The sequence below is a fragment of the Pyrenophora tritici-repentis genome, chromosome 10 (genome assembly GCF_003171515.1).
Source record: "Pyrenophora tritici-repentis strain M4 chromosome 10, whole genome shotgun sequence".
Taxonomy (NCBI): domain Eukaryota; kingdom Fungi; phylum Ascomycota; class Dothideomycetes; order Pleosporales; family Pleosporaceae; genus Pyrenophora; species Pyrenophora tritici-repentis.
In genome coordinates this window covers 2,639,722-2,662,709 of record NC_089399.1, presented here as the reverse complement: position 1 = coordinate 2,662,709, position 22,988 = coordinate 2,639,722, and the positions used below count along the sequence as shown (strand labels likewise).

The 22,988-nt window shown below is 52.9% G+C and overlaps 8 protein-coding genes across 8 annotated transcripts; 5 read left to right on the top strand and 3 right to left on the bottom strand.

The window, feature by feature from the left end:
• Positions 1–2,121: 2,121 nt before the first annotated feature.
• PtrM4_048290 (DUF1421 multi-domain protein) lies at positions 2,122–2,988 on the top strand (the record flags this gene model as incomplete). The annotated part of the gene is made up of 2 exons (XM_001936653.2): positions 2,122–2,871; positions 2,926–2,988. The coding sequence occupies 2 exons, from the start codon at positions 2,122–2,124 to the stop codon at positions 2,986–2,988; spliced, it is 813 nt and encodes a 270-aa protein (XP_001936688.1).
• A 3,647-nt stretch (positions 2,989–6,635) lies between these two features.
• Positions 6,636–7,982, top strand: PtrM4_048280 (uncharacterized protein; the record flags this gene model as incomplete). Its single annotated transcript, XM_001936652.2, has 1 exon — positions 6,636–7,982. The coding sequence occupies one exon, from the start codon at positions 6,636–6,638 to the stop codon at positions 7,980–7,982; it is 1,347 nt and encodes a 448-aa protein (XP_001936687.2).
• Positions 7,983–9,644: 1,662 nt separating this feature from the next.
• On the top strand, positions 9,645–9,926 carry PtrM4_048270 (uncharacterized protein; the record flags this gene model as incomplete). Its single annotated transcript, XM_066104763.1, has 1 exon — positions 9,645–9,926. The coding sequence occupies one exon, from the start codon at positions 9,645–9,647 to the stop codon at positions 9,924–9,926; it is 282 nt and encodes a 93-aa protein (XP_065959327.1).
• A 706-nt stretch (positions 9,927–10,632) lies between these two features.
• On the bottom strand, positions 10,633–11,062 carry PtrM4_048260 (uncharacterized protein; the record flags this gene model as incomplete). Its single annotated transcript, XM_001936651.2, has 2 exons — positions 10,633–10,992; positions 11,045–11,062. The coding sequence occupies 2 exons, from the start codon at positions 11,060–11,062 to the stop codon at positions 10,633–10,635; spliced, it is 378 nt and encodes a 125-aa protein (XP_001936686.1).
• A 274-nt stretch (positions 11,063–11,336) lies between these two features.
• On the top strand, positions 11,337–17,111 carry PtrM4_048250 (DOP1, Dopey; the record flags this gene model as incomplete). The annotated part of the gene is made up of 5 exons (XM_001936650.2): positions 11,337–11,436; positions 11,498–11,622; positions 11,683–11,832; positions 11,882–15,769; positions 15,822–17,111. 5 exons carry the CDS (start codon positions 11,337–11,339, stop codon positions 17,109–17,111), a joined length of 5,553 nt encoding a protein of 1,850 aa, XP_001936685.1.
• Positions 17,112–18,031: 920 nt separating this feature from the next.
• Positions 18,032–19,402, top strand: PtrM4_048240 (Tymo-45kd-70kd multi-domain protein; the record flags this gene model as incomplete). The annotated part of the gene is made up of 1 exon (XM_001936649.1): positions 18,032–19,402. One exon carries the CDS (start codon positions 18,032–18,034, stop codon positions 19,400–19,402), a length of 1,371 nt encoding a protein of 456 aa, XP_001936684.1.
• Positions 19,403–20,476: 1,074 nt separating this feature from the next.
• On the bottom strand, positions 20,477–21,099 carry PtrM4_048230 (Atrophin-1 multi-domain protein; the record flags this gene model as incomplete). Its single annotated transcript, XM_001936648.2, has 2 exons — positions 20,477–20,797; positions 20,851–21,099. 2 exons carry the CDS (start codon positions 21,097–21,099, stop codon positions 20,477–20,479), a joined length of 570 nt encoding a protein of 189 aa, XP_001936683.2.
• A 630-nt stretch (positions 21,100–21,729) lies between these two features.
• On the bottom strand, positions 21,730–22,535 carry PtrM4_048220 (TolA, Membrane protein involved in colicin uptake; the record flags this gene model as incomplete). Its single annotated transcript, XM_001936647.1, has 2 exons — positions 21,730–22,359; positions 22,413–22,535. 2 exons carry the CDS (start codon positions 22,533–22,535, stop codon positions 21,730–21,732), a joined length of 753 nt encoding a protein of 250 aa, XP_001936682.1.
• Positions 22,536–22,988: the final 453 nt, after the last annotated feature.

Here is a 22,988-nt window from a genome sequence, read left to right as displayed (position 1 = left end):
TTGTAGCATTGTGTGAGCTCATGTCTTGTTCCCCGCTCAGTGTGCAGGAGCGAGGGCGCAGTGTAGAAGTCGCCAGACGAAGACGGCAACGGCTCTTTCCTCGTCCAGTCTTTGGACACACACCGTTCTCCTTTCGCCTCACAAGCCTACGTCGACTCTAGTTCAATTTCAACGTCTAATTTAGAAGTTTTTGCCCAGTGACTAGTATACTGTGATTGGAATGCGTTGCATGAAGGCATATATTAATTTCAAGCTATCCAGCCCAACCGCCGGGCGTTGTCCGCTGGCCGCTGCTCGCGATGGCTTCCCCAGTAAAGGTTTAGATACAAAAATGCTATGATTACACAGGCGTTATTCATTTGATGTGCGGCAGTCTCGGTTCTCACGTCACTACAGAAGTCGGCAGTGTGCAACATCTCACGACCGTTTACGAGAAGCTCTAAGCGCTCCAAAGTATCCGGCGCTTCGACCGTGGTTGTAGGCTTTGACCAACAGGTGGATCCCGCCTGTTCAACCGTCGAGCTTGTTGGCCATGTTTCTTCCTTCAGCCTCGGGGCCATGTCGAATACAGGCAGCTCGCTGCATGCCACGCAACTAGTCGACGACAGCAACTCGTGATTTCCAATGCAATCAAAGCGCCATCACAAAGACTCACAAGTTGACGGCGACGGTCTTGGCAAAGACGGGTCGCTCATTCAGTATGGGAGGCCGTTAGTGGACGGACAAATTCCATGTAGCGGTAGGGTAGGGACTAGCAAGTGAGTGTTTGGCAGACGACCGACGGACGGCTTGCAATGTCGCTTACTCAGACTGGCAACATTCAACCTGGCACCAGCAAGCGGCAGGCGGCAGGGGATAAAAATATCTCACGGCTCCCGGCCCAAGAGTAGCGCGGGGCGTGAGTCCCCATGCGCGCTAAGCCAATTTTTTGCCGGCGTAAGCGACACAACAACCCAGCCCGCTTTCGTCACTTTTGCTCCCATGCTGCGATCGGCAGTCCATCATGGCCAAACCCATGGAAAAGCGCATCCTGCCCCTCATCTGCTACCGCCTCTGATGTCGCTCCACAGCCCGCGGCACTAGCTTAGATTAGACTGTGGCTCTGATGGCCGTCACCGTCTGTGTGCCCACCCCCCTCCCTCTCCGCCGCCCATGGCCCTGGCCGTGTCCACCAGCGACCGTCGTCTGGGCGCGAGTGAAGTGGAGAGACGACAGCGGACAGACGACAAATCGGTAGCCGAAGCACTGTGGGCCGTTTGGTCTGATATCGCATAAAACGTCGTCAAAGGATCCTTCTCAAGCGAATTGGTACAAGCTTTCACAGCAGCCTAACCTCAGTTGGCCGCCTCGCAGGCCAACGCTAGAGCGCAGTGCGGTCGCCGTCCTCGCGGTACCTTCATTCACAGGGATTAGCAAGCCGGCCCGCGAGGCTCACTCGCTTTCCACCGCAATTGTGAAGGGCTTGTGCACCGGCTCTGAACGCAGACGGTGAACTATGGAGCGGTATCAAGTTGGGATGCCAGCCAGACTAGTGTGGCCCGATTCGCCTACCGTCACTCAAAACCATCTGCCTACTCCTCTCGCATCGTGCATGTGTGACGCCAGCAACTGTCTTTCCTTGCATTCTCACCAATACAAACTTCTTCATTCTGCGCCCCGGATCTACATTGAGGCACATATGCCACATGGCTAGCCGCTTACCATCTCCCAATTGCTAACTTGGTCTCATCAGGCCTTCCCCCAGGGCCCAGTCGAGTTTCAGGCACTGCAAGACATCACAACACCGCCACTACCCGCCACTGCATTTCGACAAGTCTCACGCCCCAGCCTTACCGTTGTGGAGAGGCCCCTAGTGCACTCTCGGGCTAATCCTGTACACCCCGGACTAGCAGCCTTACCATACCCTTCCCTAGATTTGGTCTGTGCCTTAAGACTGGGTCATCCTCACCCATCCTTTGAACTTCCCGCTTGTACGCACTGGCCTACTCTCTTGCATGATATACAACCCACGTTTGCTGCAACTTGCGACCATTTCAAGACCACTACACCTCACTTCTTCACCACACTTGATCACTTCCACGATCCCCCTTGGCCCTCTACACACACTCGCGTTACACAAGGATGACCTTCTTCTCAACCGAAGCTGAGCTAGCGCTCATGGCGCCTGATGATGGCATGGGCCATCTGTATCCGTCCAGCACATGTCAATCGCCTCCAAGCATCATGTACTCACCACCAATGCACCACATGGGACACCGATCGCCTATCATAATGCCTGGAAACGGATCAATGTACAGCACACAAGACTACCGACCCATGATGGACTCGCCATACCCACCTCACACACTCTGGTCATCACCGCCCTCGGTACCGTTACCCCAGGTAACATCGTACTCGTACCCTCCATTCACGGGCATGGCGTCTCCTCCCATGCTCGCGCACGACTCTACTCTATACTCACAATCATTCAACGGCTCTCGGCCGTCAAGATCGCACTCGGCTTCATCCTCCATCGGCCATGGTATGCCATCTAGTGTCCCCTCAGAGAGATCACCTCCTGCGCTTTCACGGTCTCTCTCTCCTTCATCGCCAGATCTTCGAGCCTATGGCATCCCTAACAAGAACGGCACATGGAGTTGCGCTTATCCAGGGTGCACTTCAAGAGCAGTCTTCACTAGGGGATGCGATCTAAGGAAACACCACAAGCGGCACACAAAGTCGTTCTTTTGCCGCCACGGCGACTGTCCGCAGTCCACTGGAGGCGGCTTCTCGAGTAAAAAGGACCTTGCGAGACACGAAGCAAAACACAACCCAGGCGTTCTGTGTGACTGGGAAGGATGCGATAGGGTGTTTAGTCGCGTAGACAACATGGTAAGCCTGAATGCTTTGTCGCCAACGGGAATAGAAAGCTAACAGTACAATCAGAGAGACCACGTCAAGAGAATACATCTCAAGGCCTCTCGCAAATCGCCCTCGACTTCTTCTTAGTTGACATGCCCCACGCCACGTCCGTCCACTTTCCACGTCCACCAAAATCTCTACCTAAGAGCTTGTCCCGCTTCTGGCTAGTCTTGGCGACGTTATGGCGTTTGCGAAGCAATGCCTGCTGCGGGAGGCATGGAAACAGGGAGCACATCCACCAGCCATGCCATGGGCTAGCTGGCATACAGTCGCTTTCACTTTCGTTCATGATACCCTGGTTTTGCATGTCTCGTTTTATATCTTCTGCGATTGCAGCTTCTTCTGTACTTTACACAACTGCATTATTATGGCGTTCACCGACTTTAGAGCATGTGTTGGGTGGATTCATTACGAACAGCCCTAGACGCTTGTTGGGGCTTGGTGTGAATAGATGCATATTGCTGCCTAGACTAGCTTACTTTGCGTGATGTCCACGTATGAGAATATTTTGCACCAAAGTCCCAAACTCTGTTCCAGTTTTGCACCAACTCGATGCATCGGCGGCCATTTCCGTCACGTCGCTCGGTTTTTGGTCCTCCATGTCGGAAGCTCGATGGCACGATCGGAGTTTACACACAAGGCCGCGCCAAAAGCCTAAAGGTCCACACCCGGTCGGGGGATAAAGGTATGCGACCCCGAATGGCTAGTTGGAGGCCTTGCATCCTTGACAAGGCTGACACGCTGAGTTGACAGACCCATCCACTCAAGTGGGTCGGTACTCGGGACCCTGTTACTAGGTGGCTGGACCCTCTCCACGAATCGCATCTCTACGTATACAACTAGCGGCTCTTGCTCCGATCTAATAGATGATCGGGTAGGTAGCAGCCATGGAAATGCGCGGCGATCAAGCACAAGCACACCATGGCCGCTGCTGCTGCACCGCCCACGATCCCATGACTCTCAACGTTATCTCGTCTGCCATGGTCTTCTTCTTCTACCCGAGCACATGGGTGCTGCCAACGTCACGGTCCAGCAACAAGCCAAGCTGTTTCAAGAGTTTGGGACATGCATGGCATACAGTCAGACATGCATGTCAACAGATCAATAGGAGGTATTATTACGTTAGATGAGGGCGTGTCCCAAATCGCGGTAGCACATGCGTTGGAAATGGCAGGCCGCCCAAGCGGTTCCATCCCGCGAGCTTACATACGATAGTCGATCAAGCGCCATGAGGTCGCCAATATCGCGAGCTCCGGGCCTGCATCAAGCAGAACTCTACGTATGGCTCAAGAGGGGCTTTTTTTCAGCTCCTGCTCGCACTAGCGCACAACATGGTCGACGGTAGAGTCCAATAGTGTTTGAAGGTTTGCGGCTGCACTGCTGCACTGCTGCACAGACTGCCATGACCTGAGCATCCATATCCATCCATATGCGAGCTTACGGCATGCGTTCCGGGCGGCAATCCTGCGGCCCTGTCACCGCGCCGTTTGATGGCCGTTAAGCAGCCAACAACGCCGAGCCCATGTCGACGGCATGGAAGGACAAGGGTCTCGGTCGCACAGCGCAGGATGACCTGCCTGGACGGGTCGTAGACCGTGATTTCGGGTTCGCTTGATGAGATCTTCGGAGTCTCAACTGTGCCTCCACGAGGTGGCGGTCTCCATGGTTACTCGGCCACTTGTCCAGAATTGATTACAGACAGCCAACACGATGCCTTCCCCTGTCACACGCCGGTCAAGACAGGTGGCTAAGCCCATACACCGACGGGGATTCAGCATACCCCACTCTTGTCCAGTGGGCTGGGTGGAGAGCTGTCTAGGTTAGCAGATCTGGGTTGCGCTAGTCGAAACCCTCATTTCTCGACTGCTGCGCTGTTCTGCGCCCTCGTACGCTCACATGGCCCCCACGACCCGTTCAGACTTGATCGTTGTTATACATGCACATTGCTCTGTTTTATCCTGCTTAGTGCGCGTTTCATGCAATGTTTGTCACCAGCTCCATGTCCTTGTCCTTGTCCTTGCGAGCTGCAAGCCGCGCACGGCACAACTATGTGCTGAATCCTCAGTCGCAGTCGCAACACATTATTCTGATCAGCACTCGAGGAATGACTCTCAGCCCGTAGGTCATGGTACAGCCTCCGCGGAGCATTCCACATGTCGGCCGTGCATGAGTATGGGGTTGCCAGCATCCGCAAAACCCCTGGCGTTGATCAACGGGTTTGGGTAAGCATTGCGATGGCTGCACCCGTGCTTGTTTCCAGCTACTGCTACTGGTACATTGCACACTTAACGTGCCACTTTTAATGGTCATGGGGAAAAACAAGTTTTGAATGCTATTTTGAACCACCAGCAACAAGCAGCATGCTCCATGACGTCCAAACCCCGTTCCAACCGATCATCGGAAGCCAGCGACAAAGCCACTGCCGGTCGATACTGCTAAAGGCACCACTACCCACAGTTGCGCGCTGGCTGTCTCTCCGTATTCAATCACAAGCTGCGCTATGCCCGCAGACATGATGCCAGCGAGTTAGCTCCGCTCTTTCGGACTACAGACTAGATCAGAAGTTCGCATCCAGCCCGGCGGCCCCATCCTTTAAAGGCATTCCGGTATACTCGATCGAACGACTTTCTTGACTCGCCGCGTCCAACCGACGGCTCCTGGTGCTCAATTCCGCAATTTGGAGTCTACCGAGACTGCAGTGGGCTTGTGGCGTTGGCTTGAGGCTGCGGAATAGCCCGACATAGGCACGTAAAATGAACAAGAGTCGCACTTGTTCCTGGATGCTAACCAAGCTCGAACGACATCCTTGGATGTGCGCATGCTCGCATCCGTCCTAAGCTCCGCCAGTGTCTAGTCCCCTAGTGCACCACGACAACATCTGCACAGACGTCTGCATCTCGTCCACAGCGGAAGATGCAGGAGGGTACAATCGTGACTCCCCAAACGCCAACTCCGCCCCATGATGCATGTCTCACAAAAGTCCATGTTTGCGCAGTCATTACAACCCAACGTCGCCGACCTCAAGGCGCTACAACCGGTCGTCTGAATGGCCTCTCCAAGGGTGCCTGGAGCTGGCAACCCCTGCACCACGCCAATCGGATCTGCTTGATCCCACGAGTTCCAACATGACCCGGCAAAGTTTTGCCGCCTAGCCTCTCCAGTCACTAATCGCACGACACGTCAATTTTATTGCTGAAAGCCACAGCGCTCAAACGGTTGTAAAGGCCGGAGACATTTAAGCCAATCACGCCACGGTCGTCTTATCTGATCACGCTTTGTCGCTTTCAGCTACCGGGGTGAAGTTCGAAAGCCGCGTCACTGAGGACAGACACTGCTACCTCGAAACACTCAGATGCGTATGCCATAGTAAATGCAGGTCTAGGTCTTCGACACCATCCACGGTTTCTGCTTCTATGTCCAGCGCACTATAGCTACGAACAAACACTTGTCTTTCTGTTGGTTCGAGTAATGATTTGTAGGCATATGTAAAGCACAATATGCATTTTCCCTCACCGACGGCTTTGTTTTCTTGTCTTTTGCTTCTTCCGGCTGCGCTTGCTATATATGAAGATATAGAGCTGCGATACCAAAACCACCTTTTCAATGCCGTTCATTCCTCTTTACGACAATGGGGCTCTTCGCTGAACCATAATGGCATGTCATTTTTCCTCGCCACAGTACCAGCTGGGACAGAATTGTACCATGGGACATCAAAATCAGAAGCAGTTACCGGAATGGAGTGGCTCGCTTTCGAACCTGAGCATGCACTGATCTTCGCACATGCGCAACCACACCGTTCATCAAGAGATAGCAATGGCCTTCCAAAGGACGAGGACGGGAAGATGGAAAATGTTTTTATTGGTCAAGAAGCAATAAACAGCCATTCACAACTTCCTCTCGGGCCACAGAAGGCAGACGAAGAAGCCAAGTATGGCTACCTTCACACGTATTCACCACAACGTCCTCTCCACCTACTCTACATTGACGGTCTTTCCGCAGGTAAGACCTCTAATGGCACCCTCGACACACAAGATATGCTTCTCCTGAACTTCACCGACTCTAGAACCCCCATGGGCAGAGAGTTAGAACGTGCCCATGGTCTTTGCAACTTGACCGCGACACTATGGGAAGGCAAGATTGATGGCATACTACGCATGGAAGGTGGCTTCGAGATCATTCTTTGTGACTTTTCAAGGCATGTACAGCGGATACATGTGATTCCCGTATCGGCAGAGGAGCCGCATAACGGATTTGCAGCTGGGCCAGAAGGCTGGCCGTATCTCAAAGCCGTGACTTCCCGTTACCATGGTATTGGCGGTGATCGAGTGACTCTGGATCACGAGAATTTTGTCAGCGTCTTTGCATACCCCGATATGGACGGCTTGTTCGTCAACGACGTGCAATCAGACTATGCAATGCCGAGGTTGCAAAATGTTAGCGACTCTGACCGTCTCCGCGTAAAAGACGACGTTACAGCTATGATACTACACAAGGACTGGAGCAAAGAAAGAAGGTCACGAGATTGGCAGGCTGTCGCCGACATGGTGGTGCAGCGGTACAGCAAGCCTCTTCACTTTCTATATACTTCCAAAGCCGTTCGAGATGACAAGGACTCACTTGTTGCGTATCTCGAGTCACAACTTCGTCCCTTTATTGACCCTACCGATCGCAATGCAACACTCGAAACACAACGTTGTGTCGCGCAGGTTGTGCCTAGGCTTCCTTCTACTTCGCAATCGTCAGCCTCTCTCGCGCACCTCGTACTCTACACGGTCGCTAATCACATCTGTGACACACTTCTGACCGCCCTGTTAATCACTTCCCCGCCACAGTCGCACATGCGTAACCAAGCTATGGAGCTGATCGACAGACTTGTCGAGTATCTGCAGTGGACCACGTGGAAGGACTGCGGAGGATGTACAGATGAGGAAATCTGCTTTATCCCCATGTGGCCTTTGGGAACACACGAGGACCACGCACATCCGCAGTGTCGAAGCGAAGGGCAGCTCGGTACAGGCTATTGGGGCTCCAAGAGAGGTCGACGTGGTCAGGGAATGATACGAGGGGACACACAGGCATGAGAATGTTCCACGAAGTCGAGCACATTGCATCTGCCGACATATCACCAAGCCACATAATGATTGCCCTGTCTATTCATAGCTATTGCAGCCATAACAGCCTTGGCGAAGATCTTGATGTGGTCATCGCAGACGAGACATTGAGTACATAATCATTGTCTCAGCTTGTGTGCTCCATCGCTATCGGCCCTTGAACTCGTCGGCGAACACATGGTAGAGTTCAGCCTCAGCAGCTATTTGCACGCACGCACGAGCAAGGATAAAGTCAGAATTTCTCCGAAGAGTCGACAGGAGTCGAGGCTGCTGTGCCACCATAACGTGCACGCTACGTAATGGGATCAATAATTCATAAAACAACATGAACCAAAACCAGACTGTGAAGTTGAAAATCGCGAAAATCTTCGCCTTGCACAGACAAGTGGAATGAGTCGGGGAATAAGTAGGATTGGAGTAATCCGTAGGTAAACGGCGACTCCGTCTCTACCCTCCACCTCCCGAAAACCGTCGTAAAAGTCGTCACCCGCCGATCGCCATCTCGTCTCTGCAAGATGCACTCATTCCCTTCACACCGTCCGTCCGCAGTCCCCCCATTCCTCGATTCCCCCCATCCCGCCATCTCAACTCGGGTCCCAGCACAGGACCACAGGCAGGGCTAGCGCTTGACTCGCGTCGGTTTGCCAAGACGCGCAGCAGCGCAGCAGCGCACAAGACATCCTTATATGGCAACAAGACAGGCCCCAAGCCCCAACAACGCCGGCGACGGCGCGCGCCTACCCCTGGCGAGTCAAAGGAAAAACGTACCCTCTTGCTGCTTGCAGGACCCCTGTTCCCGTTGCTGCATGTTGAAGAGGGCAATGGTGTGTGCGTGCACCTTTTGCCCTCGTCGTTTATGGGCATGTGGATTCGCAGTGACAGGGGTCTGGATTGAGATCGCAGCATGAGTCCTCTTTGGGTAATCTTCGCGGCATGCAAGAGGGGGCAGGGGGTAGTGGGCTGGAACTTGGGTAAAGTGGGGTCGCACTCTTGTTTGCAGGGAAGAGAGCAAAAATGTCCCACTTTGACGTCGGCAGGGGTAGCTGCTGGGGCTGCTGGGGCTGCTGGGGCTGCTGGGGTTGTTCTTTTGCGCGCATGCGAGCTGGTCGTCGCTTTCTACGCGCGCTGCGCTAGCCGCTAGGTCGGTGCGAGATCCGGGATCCCGAGGGTTGGGTTGAGGCTGTTGTTTTAGTAGGGCGTGTTTGTGTACATGTGTTATGTTGATGTTGTTGTTGTTGTTGGGTGGTGAGGGCGAGGTGCAGAGCTTTCGGCTTGGGCAAGGATTGAGATGGAGGGTACTGCACTGTGGTTGACAATCATGGGGGGCTGTGAATTCTTTTCGAGATTGTGGTAACCGGGCGAGTGGTTGTAGATGCTGCATCATTGCGGCACTCAACATGCTGATACCAAGGGTTTGTTTGCCACACAGCAGCTGCCATGTCATCTTGCATAGGATGCGAGCAATATAGAAATGACCTCACGGCGTGCTGGATGCATGCCGGAATCATCGCTTTCTTCTTCGAAATCACTGAAGGGAGCAAGATCCAAAAACTCCTGTCTGTTACACTATCAACTCGCCCAAAAATAACACAACCACGTCACATTTACAACACCGCACCGACCCCTCGTATCATGTCCACCGCACTTGAGCGCAGAATTGAGCGCAGAATTGCAAACTGCGAAATCATTTGGGGCAAGCGAGTCTATGACTTTGAGGTGGAAACCGACGATCATTATTATTACCACATCTTGGTTCGAGAAGACTGTGGCACTTACTGGGGCCAGAATTTTGCAATGACTGATATGTATATTGGGGAGGAGAGAGCCTGGAGGGAATTGGACATTAGTTTACAGAAAGATGCCGATGATGTGCTAAGAGAGGAGAGGGAGGCGGCTGCAGCTGCAAAGGCGTGAATAAATCCAAGAGGAGATGACGCGAGATTCATGGTGAGTGATTCGGTCCTCAGTACAGCTGGGAGATGAAGGTTACGTTGTCCTGATGCCATTCGCAGCTTCTGGACATTACCCAAGTCTATCCGGGATTTCCTTGCTCGTCACCAGAAAGTCTGCATCATTATTCTGGAGTTCTACTTTGAATCTACCTGGTATCGGTTATGATGTCAATATGAACGTACGATGGTGAAATGGTCATGTAATAGTGCCGACGTGAGGAGCAGATGCAACAATATGGCACATTGGTGGCGTCCTCACTGCCTCACCGTACCGTCAATCCAAAATGCACCTAATGCTAGCCAAAGCATCGTATGTTCCTTGCAATACGAATGAGGACTGTTTAGATACATCGGCATCACCATCCCTGACAGATGACATTAGTAGGAGACAGATAAATGTCGGAGACCCCAGTAGGTAGCCCGGCTCGGGAGATGATGCGGTTCAGTTGCCAGCTCTTCTTACACTTCTTGCTCTGCTATGATTGAATGCACATATCTTGATATGCCTCTGATCATCTCACACCACATTGGGTGTATCATATCCCATCATACTCGAAATTGGGGCGCTAACGACACTACTTCTAGAGTCTCTGGTGGCGTAGAGTGGTATTGATATGTGCGTGAGTGTGACATGTATACGAAGTTGGCGCTGAAGTCGACCTGCAGCTTCACGGTGGCGGAGGAGGTCCAGGCCAACCGTCGATGGGCGAGAGGTCGTCGGGAGCGTTGATAAACCTCCAAAAGCCGTAGATGATGGAAGTGAAGATGAACACAACCAGACCCTGGCCAACCCACTCGGGTAGTGCGCGATCACTGGATTCAACCTCACTGCTTGCTATTGAGGACGCTTCTGTATAGGGTCGAAAGGTGCCATAACCGGGCGGCGCACCGATCATTCCAACTGTATCTTCATAGGACGGCGGAGGGTCGTCGTCGAGAAGACTGTCGTGGGGTGCGGGGTAAAAAGGCGCATCGTTGTTGTAGAGGAAGGTGCGTACTGGTGGGCCTGGTGACGGATCGTGTGAGACCTATATGGTCACGTTAGCCACGACACTGTGGACGGACAACTGCAGACTATACCAGCGCTGCATCGTGCATGGTGCTTATTCCCCAGAGTGCACGAGAACTAACTATCCGGGCTTCATGGTGGTGAGGTTGAAGTCGCGTCACAGGAGCATGTGAAACCCATGTTGCTTGCGGTGCGGCCCGTGCTCAACTGCTTCGTTCGTGTCGGACTATTGCGACGTGCGACGTATCTTTTGTGTACAAGACAACGCGCAGGCAGGTTATACGTCCAACACGACCTTCAATAGCAGCATGTCCAGGAATTGGTCATTGCTATACGGACATCTTACTACCTGCCACGCACAGCATGTCGGCTGATTCGGCTGCTAACCCGCACGTCTTCTCACCAACAGCCTCCGGTCGCTCCAGTCCTGCGCCGTGGTCCGCACGCAACGCGACAGAAGAGCGTATGTACCCAATTATGTGTAAAAGTCTGCAATAAGACTGACGGAAGGCTGGCATGTATAGCGCTGTACAAGAAAGATAAAGGCTTCCGACGATATGCGGCCGGTGTTGAACGCGCCCTCGCCCTCTGGGATACGGCACAGCAGGAATGGGCCGACTATATTTCCTTCTTGGGAAGACTGCTGAAGGTCAATACTGCCATACTACCGCGACCATGAAACAAAGCGCTTATACCATGTACCCTCCAGGCCCTGCAAGCGCAACCTTCAGACATACCCGTCATCCCACATAGCGATACTGTCGCACTGCGATTAGCGCAGTGCTTGAATCCAACATTGCCCTCGGGCGTTCACCAAAAGGCACTGGAGGTCTATGATTACATCTTCTCCACCATCGGTGTATGCCCAATCCCACATGTCCGGTTGGCTGAAGCTGACCAAAGCCCAGAAAGATGCCCTCGCCCGTGACCTCAACCTCTACTTCCCCGGCCTTGCCTCCGTCCTCTCGTTCGCTTCTCTTTCGGTCCGCCCATTGTATTTGTCCATCTTCGAAAGATATATATTGAAGCTCGACGAAGCTGCCCTCCGACCGGCCTTGAAGGCCATTATACTATCGCTTCTGCCTGGTCTGGAAGACGAGACAAGTGAGGACTTTGAGCGCATGGTCTCCGCGACGGAGAAGTTGCGGAAAGCTGTTCAGGAAAATTCTGACCATGTCGCCGGCACCAAGAGCACCAGTGGTTCGTCGCACTTCTGGCAATGCTTTTTCTTGGCCACTATCACGAATTCATCCAGAAGACAGGGTGCACTTGCGTTCCTCGTACGTCGTCTACCAAAGTTTGGACGTTCCATTCGCCGTGCCTCTCCATCCGATCCTTCTACGCCCGTGGAGACTCTTTCCGTTGAGGCCGAGGCAGCTACATCTCCAGAGCCAGGTCTACTCATTCGTTGCTTCGAGTCAGGGCTCTCAGACCCTCAGATACTCATCCAACGCGGCTTCCTTGACTTATTAGTCAGCCATCTGCCTCTCGATTCGCCGGTTTTGCAGCAGCGTGTTGGCAAAGGAGACTTAGAGCGACTTGTAGCTGCTGCTTCCAGCGTTGTGTCACGAAGGGATATGAGTTTGAACCGCAGACTTTGGGCATGGTTCCTAGGGCCAGAACCCAGCGCGTCCGAGGGTACTGATGGCATCACGTCCCCAAGTGCTACTGCAGACCCTGCCTCGCAGCAAGCTGCTTTTTTCTCACGATACGGCCTAGAGGCGCTAACAAACAGTGTACTCAAGATAATAAACCGACGTAGCAAGCTACCTACCGAGAGAGCACGCCCTTTTAGGTTATGTCTTTCTCTCATGGATCGCTGGGAAGTGGGTGGGTTGATTGTACCCGAGATCTTCCTCCCAGCTTTACAAAGTGTTCACTCATACAGTGAGACTGCCTCAAAAGATGAGGTCGATGAGGTCATGAGAAGTGCAAGTGCATTTTTCGATGGCGTTGATAGCGGTCTGATCTGGGGTAAGCTTATAGAGCTCATCACATCTTCCCTGCAGATTGATGGCGCTACTCATGACGAAGCCTTGCGAAAAATGAAGCTGGCAAAGTTCGTTCTGGCGCGCTTCAATCTCAAAGAAGAGGACATGTTGTTGCATCACATGCCTTTGATGGTGTTATCAACCCTGACTTCTTTGAACGACACTATCGAGAAGACGGGAAAGCCAACAGCCAACATCGAAGTGTTGAGTCTCGCTCTCGAAATCACCGACTCACTTGTCCAGATTGTACCAGATCGGTCGTTTCAAGGTAATCAGGCAACGGACGGCCAACTAGCCGAAGCCATCAAGATATCTCGAGCCGATGTATCTCAGCAAATCCGGACTTTTTATGAAGAGTCTCAAGGAAGTCTTGATGCTGCAGACATTCCCTTTGATCCACCGCAACTAGGTCAGATCGTGCTGCGCGAGGCCTCACGCATGTTCACGACGGCATTGTACTCAGTGGACACTCATATTCCCGTCGAGACACCTGCCAAGATTCTGGCCAATTTGATATTCAAGACACAACGTCTGGATGCCATCAAAGACACCAATCTTCCATCTGTCTTCGCGGATGTTTTCCAGACCTCAGCTGGCTCCACGCCAAAACTTGGGTTTCCGCAACTGAGCGCTATGGCAGCTGTTCTGTTAGCACTTCAGACTGCAATTCCCTCTGAACCTTGCATTCCCTCCGGTCAACTTTCTGAGCTTGTGCATCCACTTGTCGGTCATTTCTGGCAGTATCTTTCACCAACATTACCAAAGTACCACGTCGAAACCGCCCGGTGCATGTTACAGTTGCACTCGATCGCGCCGGCTCGTCGAATGGTGGAAAGTGCAATCTCCGCTATTATCGTAGACCAGACGTCCCGAGGCACGACATCTACAGGCGCCTCAAATTGTGGTCGGAGATTTGCAACGCTCTGGACCCATGTTATGCATGAACTTAGTCTACAGTCGGAAAAACGTGCGAATCTTACGCGCAGACTGAGCGCTAACGTACCCCCAAGCTCAGCACCTGCAGGTGATTTCCACGCTGTCCTAACAAGGCCGCTACTTCTGCTTCTCGACACTCTCGCAGAAGAAGGATGTGAAACGTCTACCTTTATGCAGAACTGGCTGCAAGACCTTCCGAGCTTGAACAGAGTGTTTGAAGTTCTAGCAATTCACATTCAATCTCTCAATTGTTTGGTAGCCTCCAGTAGCCTGGCGCCCGATACGGGTACACACAGGCGCCAACCACCTGTGAAGAGAGATGACACCAAGGAGTGTCTCTACTATCTCAAGCACGTTCTCAACATTATCAAGATACCCTCACATTTCACCTGGGTAACACTTGCCGAGGTGACGGTGGCGTGGATGGAACAACCAACGATGCGTATCTCCGTCCAGGAGTGGCTCGTACGCACGTCGTTGAAGACATTGTCGCTTCATACCGCCGATATAGAAACGGACGTTGATTGTCACATACATGAACTGCATCGACTGTCAGTTTCGATCATATCGCAAATCTACCGAAGCCCCTTCGCAGCTCCACTTCGAGACTTGGAGCTTGAAGTGCCCATCATGGCGAGGCTGAGATCAGCAAATCCATCTCTACAAAGCCTCCTTCTGGATGCAGAATTGGCTGCTTTGAAACTACGCCTTACTCGTCCACCTGAGCCCGAGCCGGAGTTAAAACCGCCCACACTTCCCACGAATCGATCTCGGATCTCTTTGGCACTTAACAGAGAATCAGAAGATCACACACCAGCCCCAATACCGCCCCCTCCGCAACTCGTCGAATGCTTAAAATTCGGCTTCTCATCCCCAACCAGTCGCTTGGTTCTCGACGACTGGATACACTTTCTCGTTGAAGTCCTACCGATTTTTGCAGATACAATCTTCCAGAATCTCCTTCCGCTCGTGGAGTGCCTGTGCAAGGAAATTAACATCACTTTCGAGCACTTGAAGTCGACCTTTGTGAAGGGTCAACCTCTGCCTGTCATATCGCCTGAGTCGACATTGATATCCCTCATGAATGGTTTAGAGCAGATCCTTGCCAAGGCACACGAACGTTTGACATCGCAAGAAACGAAGGTATCTGCGCACAAGTCTCCAGAGCAGCCCCAAGGGTTCTTTAGTAATGTCGTTTCTGGAGTGTTTTCATCCGATACGGGTCAGACGCGTACGCCAACCGCCAACAGCAGGCTTACAGTCCTACTTTGCTTCCAAGATACCGTTCGCATATGCTTTGCGATCTGGTCGTGGGGAGGCTATGGGCACAGACCAGAATTGCAAGACGCTACATCGGCATCGTCCTTTGCGTACACTTCACTGCGCATGCGTAATCGCGCTCGCCGTACACTGGAGCATTTGTTCGATGCTGAAGCGCTGGAATGTCTTGAGACTTTGGCAGTACTTTGGGCACATGCAAAAAGAGATGCCATCGAGGGTTCTGCGGTCACGGGTCTTCTGAATGTACTGAATGGCTCCAAACCTAAACACACCATCCCAGCAATGTTCAACGCGGTATACAGCCGAACCGACCCCGGTGCTTTGGATAGCAACCGACTATCAACCTTGACCTCGGATCTTACTGACACAGAACTGGTTGCTTTTCTTGTGGAGTACACTAATTCCCTGGAAGACGATGCCATGGACGAGATTTGGCAGGACTGCACATTGTTCCTGCGAGATGTGCTTGCAAATCCATTGCCTCATCGTCAGATACTGCCTATGCTCCTAGAGTTTACTGCTGTTATTGGCCAAAAGGTTGATAATACCAACTTTGGGGAGCAGCGCAAGATGAGGAGAGAACTTGCGGTAAGTGACGTGGCTAAGAATTTGGGTTGGACAATACTGACTCTTCAAACAGGACATATTTGCTAGGGTTCTGACTGCAATCTTCACAACCCGCTCGATGAGCTATTTACAAGACACGAACCAAGTTGCTAACGAGAAGCCTCCCCCGGTCACCAATGGCAACCGTGCACAGAAACGGGCGAACGATGTTGTCTCTATTCTCACTACCATTGTGCCAAAGCTTTCAATTATCCTGGTGGAGAACGACCGAGTTGCGAAGGTCGTCTCAGACATCTCGACATCAGTCATCGGCCCAACCTTCCGCGCTAAAGCCTTCCCCGAGAACGTATCGGGAAGTATACTGGAACTACTCCAAGGTCTCACAAAAATAGCACAAGGGAACAAAATCCTCAAGAAAGACACATACGATGCTTTCAACGACGCCAGGTTCTTCAATACGCCGCTTCCTCTACTCCGGGACGCGTGGCTTCCTATCCTGGAGCAATGGACTCAATCCGACAAGGAGCGTGTCCCAGAACTACTATCGCGCTTATCTGCGCCAACGACGGCTGGCATCATGTTCGGCGTCGGCGCTACATCTGCGCGGCAGGAAGCTGACCGCAAGACACAATTTACATTGCGACGCATCGCACTGCTCATTCTTGGTAGCGCCGAAGACGCTTTCACGTCCAATATAGCACAAATAGTCGAGAAGTTGGTCGAGTTGCTTACGGCTACACCTGCTTCGTCGCCGTCCTCTGTAACGCGCGCAGAAGTCATGGTGCTATTGCGTGCTGTTATTTTGAAGACGTCACCTGTACACCTAGCGCCGTTGTGGCCAGTCGTGAACGGCGAGCTGAAGTCTGGACTTTCAGCACTTCTACCAGATGCACCAAACAAGGAACACTACAACAACGCCGGCATTATCCAGATATGCAAGCTGTTGGACGAGCTAGTTGTGCTCGATCCCGATGACTTCCAGCTTATGGAGTGGTTGTTCGTTTCCGATACTATTGACGCTGTATACAAACCCATCAACCTACCGACACAGATGTCTCTTACGGATGAAATCAGCGATGTTCTCACTAGATCGTCGACTGCACTGGCAGCTCCTCTAACGGGGCTCAACGGAACCGATGCGGAGGAAAGCAAGAGGACTCTACTACTTGATCCGCTCATCGAGGCGCTGGAAAAGGAAGAGGGTGCAGCTGTGCTGGACATGACCCGAGGAGAGCTCATTAGTCGGTTGGTACGGCCATTTCTGGGGAACATAGCGATGAATGCATTTGAGGCGCGGTACGGGGGCGGGGAGGCGGACTGGCAGGGTATCTGGAATAGCGTGGTTCATGATGCTGGGTCTTAGAGATGGTCTTGGAGATCGAGGTAGTTACCAGGTACGACCGAGACGACGACGATAGTACCGCCGCTCTTTCTTTGTTTGATGCGGCTGCAGTCGGCGCCAAGTGGAATGACGTAGCTGTAGCCAGGCACACACACACTGCTTGCGTAGTACAACAACCTTTCCAGCTGACTCCCCTGCTCTTGATCTGGCGTGCAGTGATTTGATGCCTCGCGATGTGGTGCTGGCAACTGGCGACGTGGAAAAGGCTTAGTATATATGTCCACGCGCCCAACCCCCCCCCCCCCCAACCACATTCGAGGCCCTGGGGAAGGACAAAGTTTCAAACGCCGCTTTCTGCGCGCTCACCGGATGTAGCGCGCCTGCCACCGATGCCCACATGTCCGCTGTACTAGGCGGATCACGGGCATCCAGATCTGGCATCACCCTGGCCCGCCGAACTCATACGCCACCGGTCGGCCAAAGAGTCAGACGGCTCCGCACCAAACACATGATGTGCAGCGGCAGCAACAGCGGCCGTCGACAAAGCCCTTGGTCTGGGGATCCGTCTGCTTCGCGCATTTTGGCCTGTTGGCTGTACCACTGCGACTGCAACTCCAGCTGCTTCTGGATTCACACAAAATCTGGCATGAGCTGTAATGGTGATGCATGAGGCCCAGCACGTACAACGTCACTTTGTTCAAATCTTGGTCATGTCACTGTCGGCGCACGCGAGGCGTCAAATCGTGGTGTTGGCAGACGTCTGTATGCAAGAAAGGCGGTATATAACAAGTAATGGACCGTGGTAGCATGGCGGTCAGAGAGACACACAATCGCAATCGTTGTTTCAGCGCGCCGGGCCTGGTTTAACGTGACCGTCTTTTCCAGCGCACGCCTCGCCGCCATTGCTATTGGATCGCCAACCCACGTCCAAACACGCCTACATGGCCACCGACTCCAAAATCCACACCGCAACACCACGCAAAAACCGGGTATTGTTCGGCGCAAACTCCGTAGTCTGCCCCGCCGACCAATCCCACGCCATCACGAATCTCATGTCACCGCCAACACCATATGACCGTACCACGCCCCCATCTTCCGCGCTACTGACTACCAAACCTTTTCCGAAATTCCCCGTCCAGACCTCCAGTAATACTCCGACACCGCCTTCACACGACCGCCGCACCCCGCGACCACCGCCTCGTGAACACGGCATGCAAGATGACTTGTACTATGCCTTCACACACCATGCATACTTATCTAGTGAAACAGCCGCTGCGAAGGACGTGGTAAACTCTCTCACTTCCTATTGTCCTCCCAAACAATACACCCAACGTCTATTACCCCTACCGCCCATGGTAAGACGGCACCCCAGCACTACCAAACCACGACTCATAACACCCTCGACCACCCCCGATTCCATCAACTTCAACAACTTCACAATGGACGTCGCTACCAGGCAACTCCCACCCACCATGCTACCCAAATCAAAAGCTTCTCTCAAGTCAAAGCCCGTCACCTGGACCTTCCCTCACCTCAAGAAGAAGCGTCGAGGCAGCGAAATCTTCAACATCAACTTCGGCTTTAACTTCTCTTCTCGTCGAAGAAGCCCCGACTACTCGCCGCAGGTCAGCCCTAGGACTTCCTTCTCATTCCCATCCGGCTCGCCAAGGGAAGAGTTGGAAGACAGCTTCAAGAGGCAAAGGATCGACTCCACTAGCGAAGACATGGACGTGGTCTTCTCCACCAACATCTTTGGCTCACATGTCGACACAAACACCTCTGTCCAATTACCCTCCACACACTGTGATACCACAGGCGAAGCACACCCAGGCCAACCCGTCGACTTCTCAACCCCTCCGCCCACTCTTGTCCCCGACTGGTCCGTCCCTGCGCCCATCATCCCGCGTGGTGATGCATCAAGCGACTTCAAACTCCGCTTGAGCAGTGACGCCTACCATGACTACCTCGCCACCACCCAAAGGCGAAAGTCATTCCCATCCACCGAGTGGGCAGCAAAGCCCGTTCGCGACGAGTTCCAAATGATTGAAAAGATGGACAAACCCAAGCCAAGAGCAAACACAGTGGTCGAACAACCTACTACCACCAAAGTTCAAACACCAATCATGGAAGCACAGCCGCTCCCACCATGCGAGCTACGACGCACCACCAGCGATCCGTGCACAGAGGCCTTCCTCACGCACATCCGTGCCAGCCTGGAAGCAAGAAAGACAAAGACGGGTACCTGCTGGCAGACATACCCCGTCTTCGCCGACGAATTCGAGCGCGGCTTTTTGGACGACGCTCCCTTATGACTCGAAGAAGAAGAGGAGGAGGACGTGATCCACATTACGATTGAAGATTGGATATGGTTGTAATGAATGATTCAACGAATGCATTTAATTGATGGCGCCGCGCGCCTTGGGCATATTTTCTTGGGTAATGGACCTTTTTACGGTCAATGCATAACATGGCGCTTATTAGGGAAATACCCATGGGCATCGGTTGGTACTGGGATTGGGATCTATCATCAGCATCAGCATCAGCATCGGCATTAGCATCAGCATCAGCATTGGCATTGGCATTAGCATTGGCATTACCATCGAGCGGGCCTGCTCTGGAGTTTTATTTTCACTGGGCCTGGACTCCTTGTCGCCCTTGTTTTAGTATATAGTTCTCTCTCAGAGGTACGGGTCTGATGGCCTGGCCTACTGCATACCGATATTCACATTATTCTCACCACCACTATACTCTCTTCTTCCTCTTCCTCTTCCTCATCCCTTCTGCAGTCTACACTTGGCAACGAGTGGTAGTAGATGTACACGTGACATGAAGTTATCCATTTTGGGATATAGTACTTGGGAGTATGGTATCACAAGGTAAAAGAGAGAGAGAGAGACTGCATGTAACATCTGTATGCTTTGCTTATGGTGGTCATCACGAAGTAAATTCATGTGGAGAATTGAACACGTGCATATTGAAACAAAGCTCCAACTTCATACAACAAAGACCCCATACATGAATCATAAGAAGGTCTGTCTCATATCCAACACGTCTCGCCAACAGCACCCAAATCCCCCCTCTCTCTTCATCCCTATACACACTTCCCTCACCGACTCTTCCACCTCACACCCCCAACCCAACGCATCCACCCCTCCACCTCCGCCCTCTTGTCCGCATCCTCCTCGATGCCTCCATCTTTGATCAGATCAACCGTATAGTAACTCTTTGCCAACTCCTCATTCCCCGCCAACCGATGAACAAAACTATGACACGCCCTACACAGCCACGCCACCGAGTTCAATTTATCCTCTGTATGCCACCCGCGCTTCAAGACGCGCGCGTGCGCCTGCTTGGGTATCAAATGGTGGTACGTCAACGGCACCCAATCACGGCTGCATAGCTCGCATGCCGTGGTGCGCGTGGAGCTCCAGATGGGTGGCGGGGCGATGCATGCGGTTATGTAGGCGGTTAGGATGGGGGTGAGGAGGTTGTGTTGGTCGATTGAGTCGGAGATGGGAGGGAGGAGGGCGTAGGATTGCAAGCTGTCGATTGCGGGGGGGTGGGATTGTGTTTAGGAGGTGGGTTGTTGTGGAGGCGGAGAGGGGCGGTGTGTAGGTTTCTTGGAGGCGGGCCGAGTCTTTGTAGAGTGCGTGGGTTAGGATGCGGAGGTCTGGGGGAAGGGAGGGAAAGACGAGAGTGCTGAGGTACTACATGTTTGGTTAGCTTAGGAAGATGAGAAGGGATGAGCAGATGGGCGTACTTCGATGAATTCGCCAAGGTCCTCTGCGTCTGCTTGTTGGGCTTCTGAGCTGGGTTTCACGGCCGCGGGGGATGTCTCTTCCTGAACGACATCGTTCTTAATGCCCTGTGATCCCTTCTTTGCATGTCTTTTCTTCTTCGGTTTTGGCTTTTCAATAGGCGCTGCCAGCGCTTTCAGAACAGGCTCGCTCAGACAGTCGCGGAAGGTTTCGTAGTTGGATTGCTCTTCATCAGGAATGGCTTCAGCCATGTCCACTCGTCGCGAAAGAGAACGCGTTGAACTGTATGGGGTTTAGAGCACGTGTGCGCATGATGAGATGTAGAAAAGCTGCCATGATGATGTTTATCTAGTGGAACGAGTGATGACGAAGTCGTGAACTTTCGCGTTCCTGAGGCGAGGCACTACTGGCGGGGCAAGCACAAGGGCGTCGTGAGGGGTTGCCGAGGGCTCAACGACATCATATGAGCTCGTATCTGCTGTCAGAGTGTCGACGTGTATATCCTGTTATAAGGTAGCCTGGAGCTGAGATGAGGAGTCTGAGATCGTAGGGCGTGCATGTGCTGTGTTAGTGCATGAGATAGTGACTAGGCAGAAGAGCATCAGCGAAGCGAAAATAAGAAAGGAAACCATGGCAAGCTGCTGAGATGGTATAGATGGTGTATTCATCTGGGGTTTGAACCGTGTGTGATGTTGCCAGATAATCGCCATGCCACCTTCTGTTGTATTTCATCATATCGTTCAAGGAAGCTGAGCCATTCGCAAGCCATGCAAAACATAAGCATCAAGCCGTGTCTGTTCTTACCGATAATGAGGCAGACCAGCGTTGTAGAGTGGTCGAGAAAGGCGGCACAATCCTAGGATCAGCAACACAGTCTGAGCTCACTTCTTCTTGCCTCCCTTGGCAAGACGGTTCGCCTTGCCCATGGCCTGTTCCCGCCGCCTGTTCTCACGCTCCATGAGCTCCTTCTTCTCCTTCTCCAGCTCAGCGCGCTCCTCGGCCTCGGCCTTTTTGCGCGCAGCTTCAGCATCCCTGCGTTCGCGAACCAGCCTCAAGCGTTCGAGGTCCGCACGTGCTTGCTCCGTCTTGCCCTCGGCATGCAGTTTCTCATATCGGTCCTTGCTCGCCTGCGCTTGAAGAGCCTCGCGCTCACGACGGGAGAGCTGAGAGGGGTCTTGCTGCTTTCCTTTGCCCTTGGCGGCAGCAGCAGCCGGTTCAGCGTCGGGGTCAACAGGTGCTTTGGCGGCTTGTGTGCGTGCTTTGGCAGTGTGGTTTGGGTTCGCGGGCATGTCGTCATCCTCGTCTTCTTCCGAGTCGGTAGGCATATCGCCTGCCTCAGGCGCCTTTTGCGACTTCTTTGCTATCGCGGCAGCCTTGCGCTTCTTTGCGAGTTCACGGCGTTGCTCGCGCGTCAGCTCTTCTTCTGCAGGCTTGCCCTCCTCATCGCTGGACTCTTCTTCCGATGATCCTTCCTCTTCATCAGATTCTTCATCGACCTTGTCGGGTTGTTCCTGCAGAAAACATTAGACAATTATCCATCGCTAGCAGAATGCCAATCACTTACACCCCACATGCCGACGACCTCGCCATCTGCGTTCAGCGGTTGTAGGTCACGCGAGAACTTCTTGCCGCCTCCACGCTTGACTTTGTTGAATTTGCCGCCGCGGCCGCGTCCTGCTGAAGACATGCTGTGCGTTTGAAGCGTGTGTATACAGCCTATGTGCTTGGTGGTAAGGCTGTCGGAAAGGTGCCTGCGTGTACAGTTGAATTGTAGAAGACTAGCAGTTTCTCGGGGGGTATCGGGGTGTTGGTTGAGTAGTAGGCCCGGTTATCGCGTCTTGTGCGGCGTGGGTATTGTGTGTTCGGTTCGTGTAAGAAAGTTGGTGGTTGCAAGGGAGAATAAAGTAGCTTGTACGAGCCTGCCGATTCCATGAGCACATTGCGTTAGACTACCAAGCGCATTCACCGAATGGATTCATACTTTACCTGCTATACCCAAGATGCAAAAGCCGAGCTTGGTGTTGGCAAAAGAGTCACCCTTACAGGCCCAACCACAAAACGCAGCATGCCCCGCGCGCCGCCCAAAAACCCCACCATGCTCGTCACAGCCAATGCACCAGCCTTAATTCGCTCATCTGGT